The sequence below is a fragment of the Pteropus vampyrus genome, unplaced genomic scaffold, assembly GCF_000151845.1.
Source record: "Pteropus vampyrus isolate Shadow unplaced genomic scaffold, Pvam_2.0 Scaffold137, whole genome shotgun sequence".
NCBI classification, from domain to species: Eukaryota; Metazoa; Chordata; class Mammalia; order Chiroptera; family Pteropodidae; genus Pteropus; species Pteropus vampyrus.
In genome coordinates, this window is record NW_011888918.1 from 4,630,738 (window position 1) to 4,651,996 (window position 21,259).

Genomic DNA, 21,259 nt, shown 5'->3' on the forward strand with positions numbered 1-21,259 from the left:
AATATATTTAACTTAGTATAGCTGAAATATTTCAGCATATAATCAGTGTACAATAGTCCCCCACTTATCCGTGATTTTGATTTTTGTGTTCTCAGTTTCCTGGGATCAACCACATTTTGAAAGTATTAATGGAAAGTTTCAGAACTAAACTCGTAAGTTTTAAGTTGCAACCAGTTCTGAGTAGTGTGAGGAAATCTCGCAGGTGTCCCACTCAGTACTGCCTCAGATGTGAATCGTCCCATTGTCCAGCATATTTACCCTGTAGACACTCCCCATCCCTTAGTCAGTAGCTGACTAGGTTACGGGGTCAGCTGTCTTGGTATTGCACTGCTAGTGTTCAGGTAACCCTCATTTTGCTTAATGACCCAAAGCCATCCACATAACTTTTATTATAGATCTTGTTATAATTGTTCTATTTTATGATTATTAATCTCTTACTATGCCTAATTTATAAATTAAACTTTATCATAGGTTTGTATGTATAGGGAAAAACATATATAGGGTTTGGTACTATCCGCCGTTTCAGGTATCCACTGGGGATCTTAGAGTGTACCTCCCCTCCCACCCCCTGAGAATAAGGGAGAACTGTAAAACATTTTAATGAGATAAATTCTTATTTTCTACTAAGTCTTTAAAATTGATGTTTGTTTTACACTTATGCTACATCTCAATTCAGACTAGCCACATTTCAACTGCTCAATATCTGCATGTAGTTAGTGGCTGCCATGTTGGACTGCACAGGTCTGAGGATTTCAATCTAAACTTGCCGTGATAGTCAGTGTTTTTCATAATCTGGCCTCTCTTTAGCTTTCTTTTTCCTGCTACTTGCTTAAGGATGGTTATACCCTCGGCAATCAAGACCATTTGCCATTCCCCTATATACTGTTGTTCATTCTGTTCTTTCTACCTGAAATGCTCTACCTGGGCCCGTTGGTGAGGTATAGCTACTTGGTGAGGTATAGCTACTGCTAAGAGACTTTTCCTGAACCCCTAACCCCAGGGGGGTTTATCACTCCTTCCTCAGTGTTCACCTATTACCGTACTTATGGCTGGATTAGAACACTTATCACATGCCGTTTAATTGTTCTCGAGGCTGTGTCCGTGGCTAGTATAGTGTCCTATTCATCTTTATTGTGATTATGGCTGGCACCTAATAGTTGATCAGTACATGTTTACAGACAGAATGAGTAAATCACCAATCAACTGTACTCAGTCTCTTAATTCTTGAATGGACCTGCTACTTACTTGTTGGGGAGATTTGTGTCTGAATTACCCCTTTATGGGTATACACATACACAGATGTGGTAAATAACCATGAGAAAAGTATTTCAAGATGTGCACAGAAAAGTGTCTTCTACCTTTTATTCCCTCCCCATCTTACAGATGGGAAAACTGAAGTACAGAACTAAGTTAGGATGGCCAGCACATTTGCATTAATATAAATACAAAGAAGTGGATTTCTCCTTGAAAGGAGTCGGGGGTGGGTCTCAGAGGGTTAGGTTCTCCAGATAGTTAGGGATCTTCTGGCCCCACTTTGATCATTTGATAGGGAAGAGAAGTGAGGAGGTTAGGAGTAACATCGGGCCCTGTTGAGGACTCAAGCAGGCTCAGGTCTGAGAAGCTGAGGATGTCACTGCTGGAAAACAAGTTGGGAGAGCAGGACAGTCATCTTGGATAACGAAAAGTGGCTGTCCTGGCAAGGGTAGGCGAGAACAAGCAGGGTAGAAGGAAGGGCTAGTAGGGACGCCAGCAGAGGGAGCAAAGGATTAAGCACTTGCTTGGTGAAAATGTTGGTGTGATGTGATAACATTGAGAATAACTACTTAAGAGCAGTGCCATTCTCAATCTGTAGAATGAGAAGTATAATCAGATATTCAGAGAAGGCAAGCAACTTACCCAAGGTCACATAGAACTTTAAGCCCAAATAAAGCCTCCAAAGCCCTCCCTGCTACACTTACCCAGCCCTACCCGCACCTGTGGTGCAACCAGGGACACTGACATTGTGCCTAGGAAAACAGGTCTGGGGCACAGTGCCAGGCTGATTAGTGTCTTCCTCACCATCTTCTACTGGGGGACTGTGATTAGGCCTATTTATAGGGGCCCGGTGCCTTAATATTCTGCTTGGTACATCTCTTGCCAATCAAATCAGTGCCGTCTGCAGTGTGATTGCCGCTTTAGTGGCACCAGGGAGTGGAGTTAATTAAACCCAGTATAAATAGACTCTGCCCTGTCTTGCAAGTCAAAGGAGTGCTTTTCCTTCCCGTTTCCTGCCGCACATGCCCCTCCTTCCTTCTGGCCCTGCTTAGCTCCATCCTGGGTGAGCAGAGCCCAGACTCCCATACCTAGAGTCACTAGCCACTGCCTGGCCTGAGTTCCGCAGGGACCAAAGTTAGAAGAAACCAGGCTTTTCCAGACCCAGGTACCATTTGGTGGTTGACTGAGGCATTTTTTCCCCCCAAATCCACCCCTCTGCTTCCAGGCTATTTTTCACTCTGCAACCAGGGTTTCTTGTTCATCCAGGCTTGGGAGGTCGGAATGAGATAATATATGATGAAAGTGTCTAACAGGGTTCCAAGCACCTTAAGGGTTAGTCACTGTTGTACTTTCTCTGAACCCTTCTCATTGGCCTCTGTTGTCTCTCTACACATTTCCCTCATTCACCTAGTAAGCAGCAGAAGACCAGCTCCTGTGCACTCCTGGCCTCCTACCAAATGCTCTGTCTCCAGTTCCCCACCTGTACAGCAGCGGTCCCCAACCTTTTTGGCACCAGGGACCAGTTTCATGGAAGACAGTTTTTCCATGGACTGGAGAGTGGGGGGTGGGAGGATGGTTTCGGGATGATTCAAGCACATTACACTTATGGTGCACTTTATTTCTATTATTATTACATTGTAATATGTAATTATATAACTCACCATAATGCAGAATCAGATGCCACCAGAAGCAGCTGTATAATTAAAGTACATCAACTTACTTGCTACTATAAAGCCTGCCACCAGATGCAGCTTAATTGTCTTTTGCTACTCACTGATGGGTTTTGATATAAGTCTGCAAGCAATTGATTTATTATGGTCTGAGTGGTCAACCTCTGCTAATGTTAATGTGTATTTGCAGCTGCTCCCCAGTGCTAGCATCACACCTCAGCTCCACCTCAGATCATCAGGCGTTAAATTCTCATAAGGAGCTCTCAACCTAGATCCTTTGCACGTGCAGTTCACAGTAGGATTTGCGCTCCTATGAGAATCTAGTGCCTGATGATCTGAGGTGGAGCTGAGGTGGTGATGCTAATGCTGGGGAGCAGCTGCAAATACAGATGAAGCTTCGCTCTCTCTCGCCTGCTGCTCACCTCCTGCTATGTGGCCAGGTTCCTAACAGGCTAGGGACCTGTACCGGCGCTGGGATTGGGGCTCCTGCTGTACAGGCTGACAGTTGGGGTGAGGGGCTGTGCTCTCTTCTCTCGGTACCGTGTGCTCTGGTGGGTGGGGTGGGTGAGTGTGGGGCAGTCTTGATGCTCCGGTTCCCACCCACAGGCATCATGACTCCCATGAGGACCCAGCACTCGCTGGCAGGTCAGACCTACTCAGTGCCCTTCATCCAGCCAGAACTGCGGCGAGAAGAGGCCATCCAGCAGGTGGCAGATATCCTGCAGTACCTACAGAAGGTCTCTGGAGACATCTTTAGCAGGTGGGTGCTGCCATCCACACCTACCTGATCAGCGGCTACCCCCGCCCTGGGCATTCTTCTCTCCTTTTCTCAGGAAAGCACCTTCTGGGAGCAGCCCTTCTGGCGATTCTTAACCCTGGGGGGATCCAGCCGGCTTCCTTGTGCCCAAGGGCCCAGCTTAGAAGCTAATTCTCATAAGTGTTCTTAAGAGCTACCTACTGTCCCACTTAGCCTCAGGTTCCTTGTGGATCCCACAGGCTCCAGTGGTGGTACTGCTCTACTAACTCATGATCTTCCTCCCACCGGGAGGCTCTATTCCTTTATTTGTTCCTACAGTCAGCAAATACATATTCAGTGCTTCTTGTGCGGAAGGCACTGTGCTACTGCTCTTTTTATTTCTAGCGATGAGTGAGGCAGCATCCCTGTCCGACTAAAGGATAAACTCTGGCAGGAGAGATAAACTGTCATTATCAATTGCATGTTATTTAATTACAATTGTGATAAGATCTATTTTAAATAATTTTGTAATAACTAATATTTATATAGTATTAACCTTGTACCACCATTGATCTGAAGTGCATTAACTTATTTAAGCCTCACAACAACTTTGTGAGGAGCTACTGTTATCTCCAATCAGTGAGGAAACTGAGGCACAGAATGGCTAAGAAACTTGCCCAAGTGGCAGAGCCAGAGGTCACACCCAGGTATTGTGGCTCCAGACTCGAATTCTTATTGTCTCTCTATCTAATAATAACTGTTAATAACTCTCATAGCACCTTATCTATGATAGATAAGGTGCTATGAGAGTTATTAACAGGAGGCCTGACTCTGTCTGGGGCGGGGCGGGGGGAGGTCACAGAAGGAAAAACATTTATGGTAAGATCTGAAGAGTGAGTGGGAGTTATCATGAGTGGGTAGGTAGGGAAGAAGAATGTTTCAGAAAGAACGAAGTACATGAACTAAAGCCCTGAGGTAAGAAGAACCTGAATAGAAGCCAGTGTGGCTGGAGCAAGAACGAGGGGCAAGGGGGCTCATGGGGCTGATGAGGAGGTGGGGCTTTAGAGGTCACTGATGATTTTGAGGTGGTGGGTGGCAGCTCTGTGTATCTCCAGTGCTTATCTAGCACAGTCCTTGGGCTATAATGATTTTCACTCAGTGTTTATTTAACATGAATGAATGGTGTTTACTGTTTCCTTACAAAAGGTCTCAGGTTTTCTCCTGTATACGAATCCTGTCTTTCTCTGAGATGCGCTTAGCTTTTCTCCTTCCTGGGTTCCCACACCGTGCCTCACATAGGGACGTTTTTATCCCACCTAGCATGAAGTATTTGACTGCCTGACTCAGGTTCCTCGGGTGATCCAAGTCATCCCCCACCCTCCTCTGCTTGTACCCCAGTCCAGGAAACCCCTGCTGCGTCACTAGGCAACCTGTTCCTCCTCACCAGTTGGGAGTCCACCTCTTCCTGAGGCCATCCCCAATGGGAACAGAAAATGGGGTCGTTGTCTTCAGTTGGACTTGGTATAAACACCAGATACTCTGGACTTTTCTGCCTATTACCTGCCCACAGATGTACTTACCTGCCCGAAGCCTGTCCAGTATATAAATGTAACCAGGGGTTGGGTGGTGCTAAGTGGTTCAGGGGGTTGACTTGAGCAGACTGCCTGGGCTCCATCTTGCCTCCCCATCTGCTTGCTCTGTAACCTTGGGCAAGTTACTTCTCTAAGCTTCAGTGTTCTCATCTATAATATAATGATAATAATGGAACCTTTCTCATAGGATTGTCATAAAGATTAAATGAATTAAAACTTGCAAAGGAATTACAGTGCCTGGCATAGAGTAAGCATTCAGTAAATGTTCACTCTTAATATCATCTCTGCATATTTGCTGCCTAACGGTGCTCCTCCATCAACCAGCTCTCAGTATTTGTAGAAAGTGTTAGGTGCCCCTTTTATACTTACTGTTGTGCTAAATATGCCCAAGGAACACATAAGCAAGAGGACACAGGCCTGTACGAGCTGTCAGTCCTGGATTATGGCCACCCCATGCCTAGTGATTGAAATGGATGTTAAAAACCAGAAATATTTGTGTTTCCTCACCAGGATTGTGACTACAGTCTTGCTTGCCTTTTTCTAAAGAGAGTTGTTGGATTTTTAGCATACTTTACTTTCCCTTCCTGGTATTTGATACCTATAAACAGTTTCATGGGATGAGGAGAGGGCAGGAAAGCCATCTCCTGGGGAGGGATGATGAGTTGGTTGAGCGTGGGTATGGGCCTTTTAAGTGGCCCAGGAAGGGGAGGATGTCTCTCAGAGGCCCTCAAAACATGAGTCATCCTGTTGGTCTCCCATTGCGTGTGCAATTTGCTGGACCCTGAGGGATACTGAAGATATATATGACATGGATCCTGTCCTCAGAGATCTTAGTTTGGAATAGGAGAGCAGTAGATCTCAGGTGATCCTTAATTGCATAGCATGAACCACATGGGCTTCTCAGGATCTAGAGAAAAGAGAAATAAGTAAGGATTAATAGCATATTTTCAAAAGAATCCCCAAAACCAGTTTAAGCAAGTAGAGCAGGCTTTGGAGCTGAAGAGTGTAAATGATGTCATCAGGACCTGGTTTGGCTTTCATTCCGTCCCGGCTCACTGCCTCTGTATTGGCTCCATTCCCAGACAGGTCTTGCTCTTGTGGTGGCAAGGTCACAACCAGTTGGGCCAGAGCTCCTACATTCAGGTTCAGGTCCAGCATTCTCTCAGAAGTCTCACTCACCCATTGGCCTAGCTTGGTTCTCCTGTCTGTCCCACAGTCAGTTGCTGGGGTGAAAGGGATGTGACACACTGACTGGCTTAGACCTCAGTCACGTGCATTACCCTAAGCTCTGGGTTTAGTCGCATCTTAAGTGCAGGGACTGAGCCCGTGGGAGTGATAGGTTCTGCAGTGGAAAGGAGGCTGTTACTTGAATAAGGAGGAAGTAGATGCTAGTGAGGAAAAACACATGCCTACTGTACATGGTTAGGGACAGCCTCTTGAAGGAGAGGGGCATGAACTAGGCCACAGGAAGGACAGACTGTGGTTAGGCAGGGCTGGGAATATGGGCCTGCAGGCCATCTGGTGGGGTCTGGAAATGGGTGCCAAAGGCTTGGAGCGCAGTGTGTCTGGAACATGGTGCATCCTGGCTCCCGGAGTATAGACATTGCTGCCTGTTCTACATAGTCAGCTTCTCCACTGCAGAACAGAACAGGGTGTGAAAAGTCAACTTGCTGTGGGCCTGTGGGCCTCGCTTCCCCCTCTGATCGTGTGCCCTTGGGAGCTTGCTTCTATGTGTTCTCCACAGTGCCTTGGGAGTGCTCTATAGCGGAGGAGTAGGAGGGAGGAGTGTGGGCGAATGAAGAGTTGGGATAAGTATGTTGGGGTTCATGAGGACATCTCCAAATAGGACAAGATTTTTAGCTTGATCCAGGGGTTTTAGCGAGTCTGGGTAGGTTCTTAAGCAGAGAATGATAGGACAGAGTTTTGGGAAGGTTCGTTAGGCGGCCGTCATAGAGTGGACAAGAAGGGAAGAGAAAGTGGATTCCAGGGACACCCTGGAAGCTGTTACCGTGGTCAGGACGTGAAAAGGATGAGGCCACAGTCCAGGGAAGCTGCAGGCAGGGAGGGCTGGATGAGAGACATTTCAAAGGGAACAATGACAGGACATGATGGCATAATGGGACCAAGGGTGAAGGAAAGGGAGGAGTCAGGGATGATTGGGAGTGGTTGAGGAGTGCCTAAACCTAGCCTCCTTCTCCTGCCTCCGCCCCCATCCTGCAGCAGTCAACAAGCACAGGCTTTTCATTTATCGTGGGCTTTTGTAGTGGGGATGTTACCCTAGCTTGGAAATCTCACCCCTTAAACCTGTTCCTCCTGCATGTAAACCTTGCAGAGAAGAGACACTTTCTATCCCTCCACCCCCTTGCTCCTCCAGTTTCAGGCCCAGGCCTCTCAGCCCCACTGGAGCCTGCCCCCAGTTCCGCAGGTAGGTGAGCTCATGGAAAATTAGCATTCCAAGCTGGCTTTCTTCCTCCTGCTCTGCCGCAGTGGGAGCCATGCAGAGACTGGAGAGAATGACAAGTACCTTCTCGGGCTCTCCTGGAGCCGCTCCTTCCAGCACCGTCCCTGGCTTCTCTTCCTGCCCAGCAGACCTCTCTGGCCCTCACGTGCTCCCATCTTCACCTGGGAGTAGACAGGCCCCAAAATAATTGCCCAGAAATGTCACCTGCTTCACATGACTTAGATGACAAGGCAGAGGATGTTGCAGTGGCAAAGGGAAGAGGAGCTGGACAGATTAAGCGTGTGGAATTCGGGATGCTGTCACTTGCCATTTTGATCAGTCCCCCACCCCCAGAAAGCTACAGCCCCCCTCTTACTCATTCCTTTTGGGAAAGGGTCCATTTTCTCTCCAAAACTTTTTCTTTTCTCTCTTTTGCCTTTCTACTTCCTACCTCTTCCCTTTTCCTCTTCTCCCCTTCCTCCTTTTCCTCCCTTCTTTTCACCTTCCCCACACATTCCCCTTTTCCTCACTTCCTCCTTCCTGCTGGCCCTTCCTCCATCCTTTTCTTTCTCCCTCCCTTTCTCTCTGATTGGCACCTGATGATTCCCAAGGTGAGGAAGCATTCCATCAGCTGCCTGCATAATTAGCAGATCATTCTTAATTATCTCTGTGAGTAGAGAAGATAAAGGCGAAGGCCAGAGCCCAGGTTCAAGATCTGCTGTGCCCCAGGGATATGGGACAGGCAAGGGGAGGAGGAGCAGCAACTATAGGCAGGAGTGAGTACCTCCTCTCCCCCAGCAGCCGCTACAGACTGGCATGCTGATTGTGAGGGGCTGTGGCAGCACCGTAGGGGCCATGGCCTGCTTTGCTTTACAGAAAGGGAAGGAAGGCCAGCTTTGGAGGTGGTGGGACAGGGAGCCCAAGCCCTGCCCTGGCTGCCCTATCCCACTCCCTCTGCCACACCAGGAGAGTGGTCCCTAGGTGCCGCCTTGCACACCTCCCACCCCTGCCAGGGGAGCTGCTTCCTGTTGCTATCCCCTCCAGCCTCCATGGCCGTCTCTTGCAAAGTGCCTGCTTCCCAACCTGGAACTTCCTTCTCTGTGTCTGCCCAACACTGCCTCTTCTGACTTTCCCCTGAATGCCTCATTCCTCCTACCATCTCACAGGTAGTATTAGCAAATGTTAACCATGTACTTAGGATATGTCAGCTAGTACAGGAACACTAGACATACATTTGCTCATTTTAACCTTTACAATAATTCCATGATATAGAAGTTACTGTTCCTACTTTTCGGCTGAAGAAGCTGAAGCATAGGCCAGTTAAGTGACTTGCCCAAGGTTACCGTGCTACTAAATAAATGTTAACCCAGATCTATGCGACAGTAGTTATTTATCTCTCCAGTAAACCGGAATCTCCTTGAGAGCAGATGTGTGTTATTCATTTCTGTCCCAGGCTCTGAGCAAGCTGAGTGAACCTGTTCTGTCTCTGATGCTGACGGAGGCAGCCCTTCCTCTGCTGGTGCCTGGCAAACATGTTATAGAGACATGGCTTCAGTGATGAGCTTGGAAACTGATTTACTTTGAAGCAGACTCTCAAGCCGGGGCGGAGGGGTGCGGGTCGAGATCAGGGTTGGCAAACACATTGCCCCTTGCTACCAGGGTGGCTGCTGCTAATTAGTCATTGTGCTCAGTCCCAGGCCCAGTGTGGCCTGACAGTCCTTCCTAACACAGCCTTCTAGACCATCACTGCCAGTCGCTAGAGGTGGCATACAAACTGAAGGCTCTTTCTCATCTGTGATCTGTACACTCCTGGCATCATAACTGTGAGATTAGAGTATCTGGAAATTTGTTAACAAACAAGCCCTTACTTAGACTTGATAAGAAAAGAAACTTGGAAGTCATGTCTTCCATTCCCCGGCCCCACATAGGAATTCCCCTTGGAGCATTCCCGACAGGTGGTCATCCAGCTGCAATCTGATTGCTTTGCAAAGTCATGCAGCTGTTTACTAGAAAGTTCTTATGCAGAACCAAGATCTGCTTCCTTATAACTCCACCCACTGGTCCTAATGCAGCCCTCTGGGGTGACAGAGAATAAGTCTAATCACTTTTCCACTTGACAGTACTTGTGATATTTTTGATATTTGAAGGGAATTATATTCTCTAAGTCATCTCATTTGTAGCCAGACATCCTTCAGTTACCTTTGTACGACACAAGTTTCTCATTCATCACCATCCTCATTACCCTCCTTTGGATGTTCATTAACTTGTCACTTTTTATTCAGCCAATATTTGTTATATGTCAGGCACTGTCCCAGATGCTAGAGATAGAGCAGAATAAGGGAATAGTTGAGAAGGGAATTTAGAGTCCTCTTAGACTGTGGATCCAGTTTAAAGGGGACACAGCTGTGGATGAGACTGGTGCCTGGTGTAGATTAGCTCCTCCTTTCGGGGCTGTTTTCTCTGTAGTGCCTCTAAGAGAGCGAGTGCTCCCTGTTTATTGAAAGAAGGTAGGAGAGGGACCAGGAGCTGTGTGCCCTACGATCGCATTTCCTTTTTAAGCTGCTTTACGTACTTTTAGCTCATACTGAGCTTATAGTTAGTTAACCAAAACCTCAGGTCTTTCTTCACCTGAACTACAACTAAACTTCCATCTTCTGTATTTGTGCACTTGACTTTTTAACCTAAATCCTAGGCTTCACATTCATTCCTTGTCAATTTCATCTTGTTGCTTGTAGTCCATCCTTCTGGCCTCTCAGGATTATTTGAGTCTTGATTTCGTCATGCAGACCATTTTTGACCCTCCCCCAATTGATTTCCCCAGTTTAATGATCAAGTGTTGAATGAGCTGGACAGGATCCTGCTAGAGACCTTCATGCAAGGCTGATATCAATCCATTCATCAGCAGTACCCTTCAGGTGCTGTTGTTCATCTGGCTCTGATTTTCCCTAAATGTACTCTCCTCCAACCCCCATAGCTCCATCTTATCTGCAGGATTTTGTGAGAAGCCGTCAAAATCCTTGCTGACTCAAGATGCACTGTGTTTACGGTTTTCCCCTGATACACCAGTCTAATAATCCTGTCAGAAAAAGAAATGCTGTGAATTTAGAACAGTGCTGGCCCCTAGGACATGCCTCTTCCTTTTCCAAGTACTTACAGACCCTCTACTTAATAATCTATTCTGGAAGTTTGCCAGGGCTCATCATTAAGCTTGACATTTATAATTTTGAGAAATCAGCCCTCCTCTCCTTAATGGAAGAACCAGAACAGATGGACCTTTGTCCATCCTCAGTTCTGATGTCCCTCCCTCTCTATCAACTTCAAGTGGAGTGGTTATGTAACCACTGAGGTCTTCGGCACCCAGGACCAGAGGGGCAGTAGGGAACTGAAGGAAGCGCTTGTGCTTGAGTACGCCTTCCCAGTGAAGACATTTCTCTCTGCCGGAAAAGATGGAGCTCACGCTGGAAGAAGATGGATGGTTCTGCATTCTCTCATTGGAAGGAAACTGTGCCCTCTTGTTCTGGCTCTGCATTTTTTCGATTAGTCTTTCTTGGAAAACTAAACTGTTTTGGATGCCCTCTTGTACCCCAGCCCCCACCTCTGGCACATGAGGCGCCAGGAGTAATCAGGGAGACTTCATCGGGATGGAGACCCCTGGGTTGTGAAATTGGCCGGTGGGGCGGGTTCTCTGGGAGCCCAAACCTTCTAGCTAGCATTGGTGGGGTGGTTTAGGAAGGCTGGGCTAGTGTCTTGACTGTTCATTTCAACCTTTAGAGAAATCTGAGTCCCCTGACCTTGCAGTCTCCAACCCCAGAGACAGTGGCTCCCTCTGCCTTCTGCCCTGTCCTCCCACCTTTCCCCAGGTATTCAACTTGCAACTCTACTTCGTTTCTCATGCCTCGTTTGTGGGCTCACTCCTGCCAGATACGGAAATGTGACCACTCTGAATGTGGAACGTGGTGGTCATGGGCAGGGTTTGGTGTTCTTGGAGGGGGAGCATTTGGGAGGAGGATGGACTGGCACGTGTGAGCCAGAGTTAACGCTGCTGTGAGAAGACCCTTGCTGTTGCTGAATAATGTGGGGGCAGCATAAGTGAGGCTCATGTGCATTTACATTTTATATTTAGGGCACATGGGTGTTAGTCATTTAGTAACCACAGAGGGGTCCATACGAGTGCCAGGCACTGTTCTAGGTACTGGGGATACACAGGGAACAAAGCAGAGTCCTCAGTCCTTTGGAGCACATGTGAGCAAGAAAGATGTAGTGTCACGTGGTGCTGTGTAAGAGTAAAGCCAGGTGGGAGTTGGAAAGTGACAGGTGCATTTGCAGATTCCATGGCTGACAAAGCTTCATCAAGGAGGGGGCTCAGTGTAGTGAGGGAGCCAGCCATGTTGATATCTCGGGGATAGCATTCCATTTGATGCAAAAGGCCATGGACAAGAGAGTTTGGCATGTTCAGGGAAAAACAGGGCATCTGGTGTTGCTGAAGCTGACTGATCCTAATGGGGGGAGGGCTGGAAGCCCATGAGAAGCCGGACCACAATAATGAGGACCGGGGTCAGCACTTGTATGTATGTACATGAGCCGTTTATCATGTGTTGGAGCAGTTCCTCCTGAACAGGTCTAGGACTTGAATTTAGGTTCAGTCTTCCTTGTCACTCAGCTTTGTTGAACTCTGCTTTCCTCTTCTATAAATAGGTGAATTATGTCAATGTCAGTCATGACGATTCTCTCTCCTTGCCCCCTCTTGAAGCTGTAAATACCCGGAGGCAGGTACCATGTCCCTTTAGGTGGCATGTCCAGGCGCCAGCTTGGGGCCAAGGTGATTATCTATCCCTACCCAGAGCTCCAAGGAACTTAACAGAGTACATTACTAGACCCTTCAGGTTGGATAATGCTTGGAGAGGTCACCTGGGCAGTTCCAAGATTGGCTCTGACAAGCAGGTAACACTTTTTTAAGAGCCCTTGCCCAAGCCCTTGGCTTTGAGGGTTTGCTGTTAAATGAAGGAGCTGTGCAGGAGGCTGTAGGGGCTTGGGGAACAGCCTCCAACCCCTGTAATTTTTTCCGTGGCAGAATTTCCCAGCGAGTAGAGCTGAGCCGGAGCCAGCTGCAGGCCATTGGGGAGAGGGTCTCCTTGGCCCAGGCCAAGATTGAGAAGATCAAGGGCAGCAAGAAGGCTATCAAGGTAGCCCATATGTCCCTGTGACTGGTGGGCAGTTGCAGAAATTCCCTTCCCTACCATATTCCTGTGCCTCTGCAGTTGCCCAGGTCCCTGCCTCCGCTTTCCAGCCACACCTCAAGCTTCCCTCCTCAGAGTCCCCTCACCTGAACCCTAGGCTCTCTGGAGCTTCTTGGGGTCTCTGAAGGAGTGATCTCAGCCTGCCTGTGTCCACAGGTGTTCTCCAGTGCCAAGTACCCAGCTCCAGAGCGCCTGCAGGAGTACAGTTCCATCTTCACAGGTGCTCAGGACTCCGGCCTGCAGAGACGCCCCCGCCACAGGATCCAGAGCAAGCACCGCCCCCTGGATGAGCGGGCCCTGCAGGTCTAATGTGCACACACAGCTCACACACTTGCACAGGGTGACCATTGGTGGTCCTGGATGTGGGGGAGAAACTAGGGGCCCACCGTGGGGTCTGTCACCCAAGAAATTTCTGACTGGGTCGGGGTGGACGTCACTGGTCTGGCCCTGACACTCACCGTCCCTCTGTCACATTCCACCTTCCAGGAGAAGCTGAAATACTTCCCTGTGTGTGTGAACACCAAGCCAGAGCCCGAGGATGAGGCTGAGGAGGGGCTCGGGGGTCTTCCCAGCAATATCAGTTCCGTCAGCTCCTTGCTGCTCTTCAACACCACTGAGAACCTGTATGGCCAGAAGTGGGGCTGCACAAGGGTGTTGGGAGGCCTGTCTGGCTTAGTGAGGGAACCGGGGGGCATCAGACTCAGGTGCAGCAGAAGTCTGCAGCCTGGGGAGCCAGGACCAATTTGGTTTGCCTTTTAAGGCCTGGGAATCCACAATATAAACTTACTGTGGCCCCTGGTGAAGTGGGAAAGGTGAGTCAGGGCCATGGGCCTCAGAAGATAGATTGTCTGACCTCCACCCTACCTCTGCAGGTATAAAAAGTATGTCTTCCTGGACCCCCTTGCTGGTGCTGTAACAAAGACCCATGTAATGCTGGGGGCAGAGACAGAGGAGAAGCTATTTGATGCCCCTTTGTCCATCAGCAAAAGAGAGCAGCTGGAACAACAGGTAGAGATGATGTTTGGGTGGGTAGGGGGTACAGGTAAATGAAGGGATAGGGCTCTGACTGCCCCAAGGTCAAACTGCAGGGCCCATGACCCCTGAAGCCCCCCAACTCATGTATCCCTGCTAATCCTGCAGATGCCAGAGAACTACTTCTATGTGCCTGACTTGGGCCAAGTGCCTGAGATCGATGTGCCGTCCTACCTGCCAGACCTGCCAGGCATCGCCGATGACCTCATGTACAGTGCTGACCTGGGCCCCGGCATTGCCCCCTCTGCCCCTGGCACCATTCCAGAGCTGCCCACCTTCCACACAGAGGTGGCTGAGCCTTTCAAGCAAAGTGAGTGAGAGCCAGGAATGGGAGTTGGGCTACTTTCTTCCCAGCCACCTCACACTGTCTCACACTTCTGTTTCAGACCTAGAAGATGGGGTGCTAACAGCACCCCCACCACCCCCACCTCCACCTCCCCCCCCCCCACCCCCCCCCCCCCCCTAGAAGATGGGGTGCTAACAGCACCCCCACCACCCCCACCTCCACCTCCCCCTCCCCCAGCTCCAGCAGTACTGCTCAGCACTCCCCCACCCCCACCCCAGACTGCAGCCTCTCTAGGTCAAGGCACCAAGGAAGATGACAGCAATGTGTCTCCTTCAGGTAGGAGCAGCACCAGGGCATGTGGGCGACTGTGTGGGGGTGGGGTACTCTCTTCAAGGGCACCTCTAATTTCTGGATCTCTGAAAGATTTTCTATAGTTTTGTTTAGTGGTCATAAATCCTAGGTTTTCAGAATAGTTCTAATTAGAATCTTGTTCCATTGGGTTCATAAAACAGTGGTTTTCAAACTGTGTATAGATCCCCGGGAAGTCTATCCTCCAAGTTAGAGGGAGCCTAGATAGGTGGGGCTGTGGGTCTCCTATTCCCACTTAAACTAATGGAAAAATAATTGAAAATTACAGCAACAAAATATTCTTGTGTCCCTTAAATTGCAGAATTTCAGTTTTAATATTATATCTCCCAGTCATCTCCAGCATCCAAGAAGTGGCACAAAAATTCCTTGTTGGCTCATATGTCACATGTCAATACTCAGCACATCGGTAATTCCCAGGGTCCATGTTTGCAGAGTGGCACCTAAACTGAGTGGGGCTGGACAGGGCCCAGGGGTGCCTCAATACATGATTTCCTGAGCTCAGACAGCCAGTTAGTGTCCAGGCTCCAGATAGCATCCGAGGGCCTGGCTTCCCCAGCTGGCTTCCTCTTCAGGACTAGCCCCTCCTCGCAGCTGGGCTGCCAAGGGCTCCTCTGGACCCCCAGAACCTTAGGCTCAGTAGGACTGTCCCACAGCCTAGCCTTGCCTGAGCAGCCATCCTTCCCTGCACCTTTCCCCACCTCCAGCTCCAGTCCAGGGAGCTCCCAAGGAGGTGGTTGACCCCTCCAGTGGCCGGGCCACTCTGCTCGAGTCCATCCGCCAGGCTGGGGGCATCGGCAAGGCCAAGCTCCGCAGTGTCAAGGAACGCAAGCTTGAGAAGAAGAAACAGAAGGAGCAGGAGCAAGGTGAGGGGCCCCTACAGCCACTCCAGTCAAGGGCTCTGAGAAAAAGGCCACTCTTCTAACTACCACCAGACTCCAAGAGGGTGCTGCTTGCCACCCCACAAGTGTCTAAAGGCCAGCCCCCTGCTTTCTATATGGTGTTTGCTGGAAGCCCTGGGTGGTGGGTTCCGCCAGGTTTTGAAGCCTGCTTATTGGAACTTTCCTCTCTGAACTGGTAGAGCCTCCTCCAGCTCAAACTACAAGGGAGATCTTCTCATACTCCACCAGTTGTCTGAGGAAATGGTTGGCACCTGAGATATTTTAGAAACAGAGACCTAGCGGGGCAGCTCAGTCCTGCTTCTCCAAGTCTCTCAGGGCTTCAGATTATATCTTCCGTGACTCCCAAATGCTAGCAAAAATACAGTACCTGGGCATAAAGCAACAGTGCCCTGGACATCAACAGTCCTGAGTTTGAATCCCAGCTCTGCTTTTGAGCTTTGCACTGTGACCCCAGGCAAACTAACCTCTCTGAGCTGGTTTCCTCATCCATACAGTGGGGCTGCTCATAAGTGCCCCTTTGTTTCATAGGGTGGCTGCTGACAATGTTACTCAAATGTTAACTGTTCTTATCAGTGCTCAGTGCTGGATCCACTGATAGATTGACACTCCAAGAGCTGGTGGTGACCTGGTGGCTATGGAGAGGGCTGGGGTGTGTCAATAGTAAATAAAGAAGACACGTGGCTGAAATCTGAGGATGTCACCCAGGAGCTGGTCTCATAGTTGGTCCCTTCCTCCTCCCTCACCGTGGCTTTCTTGTTGCAGTGAGAGCCACAGGCCAAGGCGGGGACCTGATGTCAGATCTCTTTAACAAGCTGGTCATGAGGCGCAAAGGTAGGAGGCAGCACACTGCTGCCTTCCCAGGGCTGGGGAGTTGGGGTGTTTTGCATCATGCACATTCTGCCTTTTTCTTCCTGTTTCTAAGTCTCTAGGGTCTGGGTGAACTAGTGTCCCAAACCACCCCCACTCATCCTCTACCTTTTCCCTCCCAGGAATCTCCGGGAAAGGACCTGGGACAGGGGCCAGCGAGGGGCCAGGAGGAGCCTTCGCCCGAATGTCAGACTCTATCCCGCCTCTGCCTCCCCCACAGCAGCCACCTGGGGAGGAGGATGAGGATGACTGGGAATCCTAGGGGCTCAGCCACTCCTTCCTCCCCAAAACCCAAGCTGAGGCTCTCACCCTCACATGGAAATAGCTGGGATGGGCTCCCTGGCCTGCAGGTCTCTCAACCGCTGCTGCCCTTGGAGGAATGGGGATCATGGAGGGCTGTCCCAAGTCTGCCTGGACCATCTTCAAGGAGTAGGGAGGCTGGCTTCTGAGCGTGATGGGAGGAGGCCCTCGTTCTGCCTGTGCTCTATGCACCTCCTTCACCGGCGTGCCCTTTTCTTCCCTAAGAGACTCTGGGATACAACAGTACACAAATCAATAAAAAGAAGTATAATGCAGAACTGAGCATAAACCGACAGTGCACTTTTAATTAAGAAACTATAGCTATACAGAATGCAAACGTCTCCAAGCCAGGGCCTGTCCTGTTCCCACTGGTCTCAGGCAATGGGGCAGAGTGGACCACGGCTCTTTTCTCTGGGGTCAGGAGGAGGAGAGGTACAGTCAACAGGGGTAGCTGTTGCAGATGGAGGGAGGGATGTTTTCACACAGGAAAAAATGTCTCAGTGACAGACACAGGGTGTCTAAAAATAGTCTTGCTGAGAGCCTAATGGCCCTTGGCATAATTGCTAATGTCAGGGGAAGAGGTGTCTTGGAGTTTGCTCAAGTGGCTGAGAGGGAGAGAGTTGCCACTGACTAGGAGGAGGACCTGGAGCCAAGCCAGGGAGATCAGAATGCTGTGGAGGGCTGTGGAATAGGTTAGGGACCAGCTCTGAAGTAAAGAAGTGAGGCCAGCAGGCAGGGGAGTGGGGAGTGGGAAGCTGGGCTTTTCTCCCAGTTCTTAAAGACAGCAGTTGGCTGAAGTGACCAGAAGCGCCAGGGCAGAAGAGCCCAGACACTACAGGGCTAGAAATGGGGAATGTTCTTAATATCAAGGAAAGGTAAAGATTTAGAAAGGCTGAATTTAGTGAGAAATGGGAGAGGCAGGACAGGCCTGCTCCATCTTACCTCTAAGAAAGTAGATGCTAAGAATGAGCAAGGACAGATACTGCAGCTTCCACAGCTGCCCACAAAGCATGGCCAGGAAACAGGGCAGGGGGCTCAACTGGGCCATGGTGAACAGGAAGAAAGATTCGCTTTTAGGGAGAACTGCCCTGGGATGGGCCCAAGTATGGTGCAGACCCACTGTCAGGATTAACCCAATTTTCTCCTCTTGGCTTTTCCACCTATTCCTGGGTCCTGGCAGCCCAATTCCAGAAAGGGGCTGTTCCAGACAGGGGTGCGGCCGTCCCTCAGGAATGGCCAGACTTCTTGTGATGAAACTGGGGAGACAGGAAAAGACAGTGAGACACTAGATGGAGGTGGGGGCCTTTTGGGGAAAGAGAAAGAAAGGACCGACCTTCCGTAAAGTAGCAAAGGCGGGGCCAAAGGTGGCTTTGACTTCTACACGGTCTCGGATCCAGGCTGGCAGCTTCGCTAGGATTGGTGGACGGGCATACCGCTGGTCCAAGAGCACTATGCTGGCAAAATCCTTCTGGTGCCTGATGGCCCTGCCTGGGTGGGAGCAGAGGTTGGTGCTCTGATTAAACCCATCTCCCTGACAGTACTTTTCTACTGTGTTCCCTCCCCTTCCTCAGCCCTCAGACTGGAAAGGTGGCAAGGAAAATCCCTTCCTGTCACCTCACTCTTCATCCATCCCCAACTATTCATCCTGATAGTCAGGCACAGTCCCAGGCTTACCTATAGATTGGTTGACAGCCTTCATACACAGATTCTCCACCAAAGCCTTCCCTGGGGGAGCTTGACCTGGGGTTCGGGGCTGGGAAGGGCAAGAGATGACCCATCAGAAATGTTTCATGCCTCCAGCCTTGTGTTCTAAGAAAATGACATCGCCAGGATTTGACAAGACCAGTCGGCTTCATGGGCACAAATGCCAGCAACTGATATAATGGATGATGTCATGAGAAGCTCAAGAGGGTGCAGAGAATGCTCCCATCCCTCTAGAGCAAATAGGAAATGGCTCACATCAAGGGGCAGAGGGGAAGTCACAGTGTGTATCAGCCCTGCAGGCTATGGAGCTCCCCAATGCCCTCTCACCCTCTGGAACACGAGTAACTCACAAGGGTCTGATCCAGGTATGCCATCTTCTCTTGGAGCTCTGGGGACCTGATGTTGGGGTAGGGCATGCCCACCATAACCACACACCTAGGAAGGGTGGAGGTGCACAAGACAACGGCATGTGGGGTCCTCAAGGCCCAGAACAAAGGGCCCGGTCCTCGCCCACGTCATCAACTGCTTCGTCTCTCTCTCCTACAGCCCTCAAGCTATGCTCAGTGGTTCTACCTCTCCCTCCCCATCCTATACCTACCACCTGGAAAGGGGTGTTTTGGCTAAGAGATCTAACTGAGGCCAAGGAATCAAGTCCTGATAAAATTAAGGTCTGCCTAATTTTCCACCTGCTCTCAAAGGGCCACATCTAGTGTTGCCAAGTCGCTTCCCCTCACAGCTGATTGACTTGCACAGTCAGCCCAGGTGCAGACTCAGATGGCAGACTGCTGGTGGGGCCCAGCTGCTTAAAGTGAGAGGCGGGTGGGTACCAGCCCCAGGAAATGAGAAGCCCACTACGTACCGGCCAAGGTCGTCAGAGAAGTTGATGCCTTCACTCATCTTTCCTCCGACCACTGAGAGCAGCAGGGCCCCTGTCACCATGCCTCCCACCTGGGCACAGCACTGTGAGAAACACCCAAAGTTGAGATACCATCCGAAACGTTTTTTAGCTGCCAACCCCATATGATCTCTGGACCCAAAGCCTCTCACCTTAATGCACCTGGAATACTCCATCAGCACCTGCTCCACCTGGTTTGCTCTCTTCGGTTCCTGAAATATCTAAAGGTAAACAGATAATGTCTTCCAGAACAGGGTTTCAGGATGCCTGGGTCACAGGTCTGCTCTAAGCCTTATGACTGCCACCTTGGGGACTCAAGAACCTCAGGGGCTTGGGGAAATCCTCCAGGTAGTAATCAGGGATTAGAAGTGGTGGGATAAGGCAGGGGTCCCCAACTCCCAGGCCAGGGACCAGTACAAGTCATGGCCTGTTGGGAACCAGGCCGCACAGCAGGAGGTGAGTGGCAGGTAAGCAAGTGAAGCTGCATCTGTGTTCACAGCCACTCCCCAACACTTAGCATCACCTCTCAGCTCTACCTCAGATCATCAGGCATTAGAATCTCATAGGAGCACCAGTCCCTGGTGCCAAAGAGGTTGGGGACCACTAGGGTAAGGAACTAGGAGAAGCCCCCATACATGAGGCCCAACTGGTTTGATGTGCATGAGAAATCTGAGAAGGAACTCAGTGCCAGTGTCCCAAATGCAAGGTCCAGCTGAGGGGTCACTCACCTTTTTCCTAACAGCCAGGCGAGCTAGAAGGCCACTCTTGTCCCAGTGGGCATGGACTTGGCGTTGGTACTCATAGGAGGGGAAGAAACAGACCACCCCTCCAGGGACCACGTTGCACAAGTTACAGAGGATGCGACCTATCTCATCCATCTAAGAAAAGAAGACAAGGGAGCCCTTGGGACCATAGGGCCATTCTTGAAGTCATACCCAAAAAGGCACCTAACCTTAGGACTCAAAACCAAAGACAGAGACTCATGGGTGAGCACAGTCAGGATGGAGTGTGGTCCGTGAAAACGGCACCGCCTGGCTGGGAATCACAGATTGGAATGTGCCACCCTCCCTACCAAACACACCCAACTGATGCTCCTGGTGACTGGCAGCATCTGTGACACACTAGAGTCCTAGCATACCAGAGCTATACCTGCTATGGGTGTACACCGAGTCATTCCTTCCCCAGCTCCCAATGTCCTGTGGCAACTGGGGATTAAGTACCATCTATGACAAATCAGGCATTGAAAGTCCCAGGCGTGCTACTAGAGATGTGTCCCCAGCACTTGCATCCCTGCCAAGCCTGGGGCTGATATAACCAAATGGCAAGAGAACCAAAGGCAACGAGCCACTTCCTCATGCTTGGAGGCGTCAAGAAAACTTATTTAGTAGCCTGAGGGGTGAAAGGTGAGAGAAGCTCAGACCCTCCTTGATAAACATCTAGATACTCTTCACCTACCTGTGCCAGCCTTGTGACGGAAGACCCAGTACTAATTTTCCCAATGCCTGAATACTCAGGATTGGCCAAAGTGCCCCACACTCCAGAAATCTCTCTTCTACCCTAGCAAAGGCTGTGGTGAAGCAGGCTGGCTGGTACTAACCATCTGAGGCAGCTCTCTTTTCAGGTATGTAAATTCCAGCTGCTGGTTGGAGGGCCCACTGCAGATGATGAGGGGCAGGATGTTGTCTGGAGGGATCACGTGACCTGGGGAGACCCAGTGAGGGGCTGAAAACTGGAGGTGCAGAGGTGTTCTGCAAGTCAGAGTCCAGAAAGAGCACTACCCAACCCTTGTCTTCTAGACCAAGTAATTGATTACACTCACCCACTCACCCTGTTTCCACAATAAAATGGTGATGCTCAACCTCTCCCATGCAGACAGAGGGGGCACAGAGCATGAGAGCATGGAGTTGGTGAACTCACGAGAGAGCTAATAAAGAATGAAGTGCCAACCCTGTGGTCTCCCCAGCCCCTGAGGCCTGAT

General features: G+C 50.0%; 2 protein-coding genes across 2 annotated transcripts in view; one reads left to right on the plus strand and one right to left on the minus strand.

The window, feature by feature from the left end:
* Positions 1 to 77: 77 nt before the first annotated feature.
* On the plus strand, positions 78 to 16,964 carry WASHC1 (WASH complex subunit 1). The gene is made up of 11 exons (XM_011367844.2): positions 78 to 152; positions 3,531 to 3,684; positions 12,764 to 12,875; positions 13,086 to 13,232; positions 13,416 to 13,552; positions 13,802 to 13,937; positions 14,070 to 14,271; positions 14,422 to 14,583; positions 15,321 to 15,479; positions 16,278 to 16,346; positions 16,505 to 16,964. Exons 2-11 carry the CDS (start codon positions 3,536 to 3,538, stop codon positions 16,642 to 16,644), a joined length of 1,413 nt encoding a protein of 470 aa, XP_011366146.1. The 5' UTR covers positions 78 to 152; positions 3,531 to 3,535; the 3' UTR covers positions 16,645 to 16,964.
* Positions 16,962 to 21,259, minus strand: part of DDX11 (DEAD/H-box helicase 11) — a 37,369-nt gene continuing 33,071 nt past the window's right edge. Inside the window, exons 19-26 of the mRNA XM_023535195.1 lie at positions 20,879 to 21,055; positions 20,010 to 20,159; positions 19,434 to 19,502; positions 19,246 to 19,346; positions 18,737 to 18,821; positions 18,357 to 18,435; positions 18,016 to 18,170; positions 16,962 to 17,938 (exon numbers count right to left, since the gene is read on the minus strand). Of these exons, the coding sequence (XP_023390963.1) occupies positions 17,909 to 17,938; positions 18,016 to 18,170; positions 18,357 to 18,435; positions 18,737 to 18,821; positions 19,246 to 19,346; positions 19,434 to 19,502; positions 20,010 to 20,159; positions 20,879 to 21,055 (846 nt within the window). The 3' untranslated portion in view covers positions 16,962 to 17,908. The remainder of the gene's footprint in view (positions 17,939 to 18,015; positions 18,171 to 18,356; positions 18,436 to 18,736; positions 18,822 to 19,245; positions 19,347 to 19,433; positions 19,503 to 20,009; positions 20,160 to 20,878; positions 21,056 to 21,259) is intronic.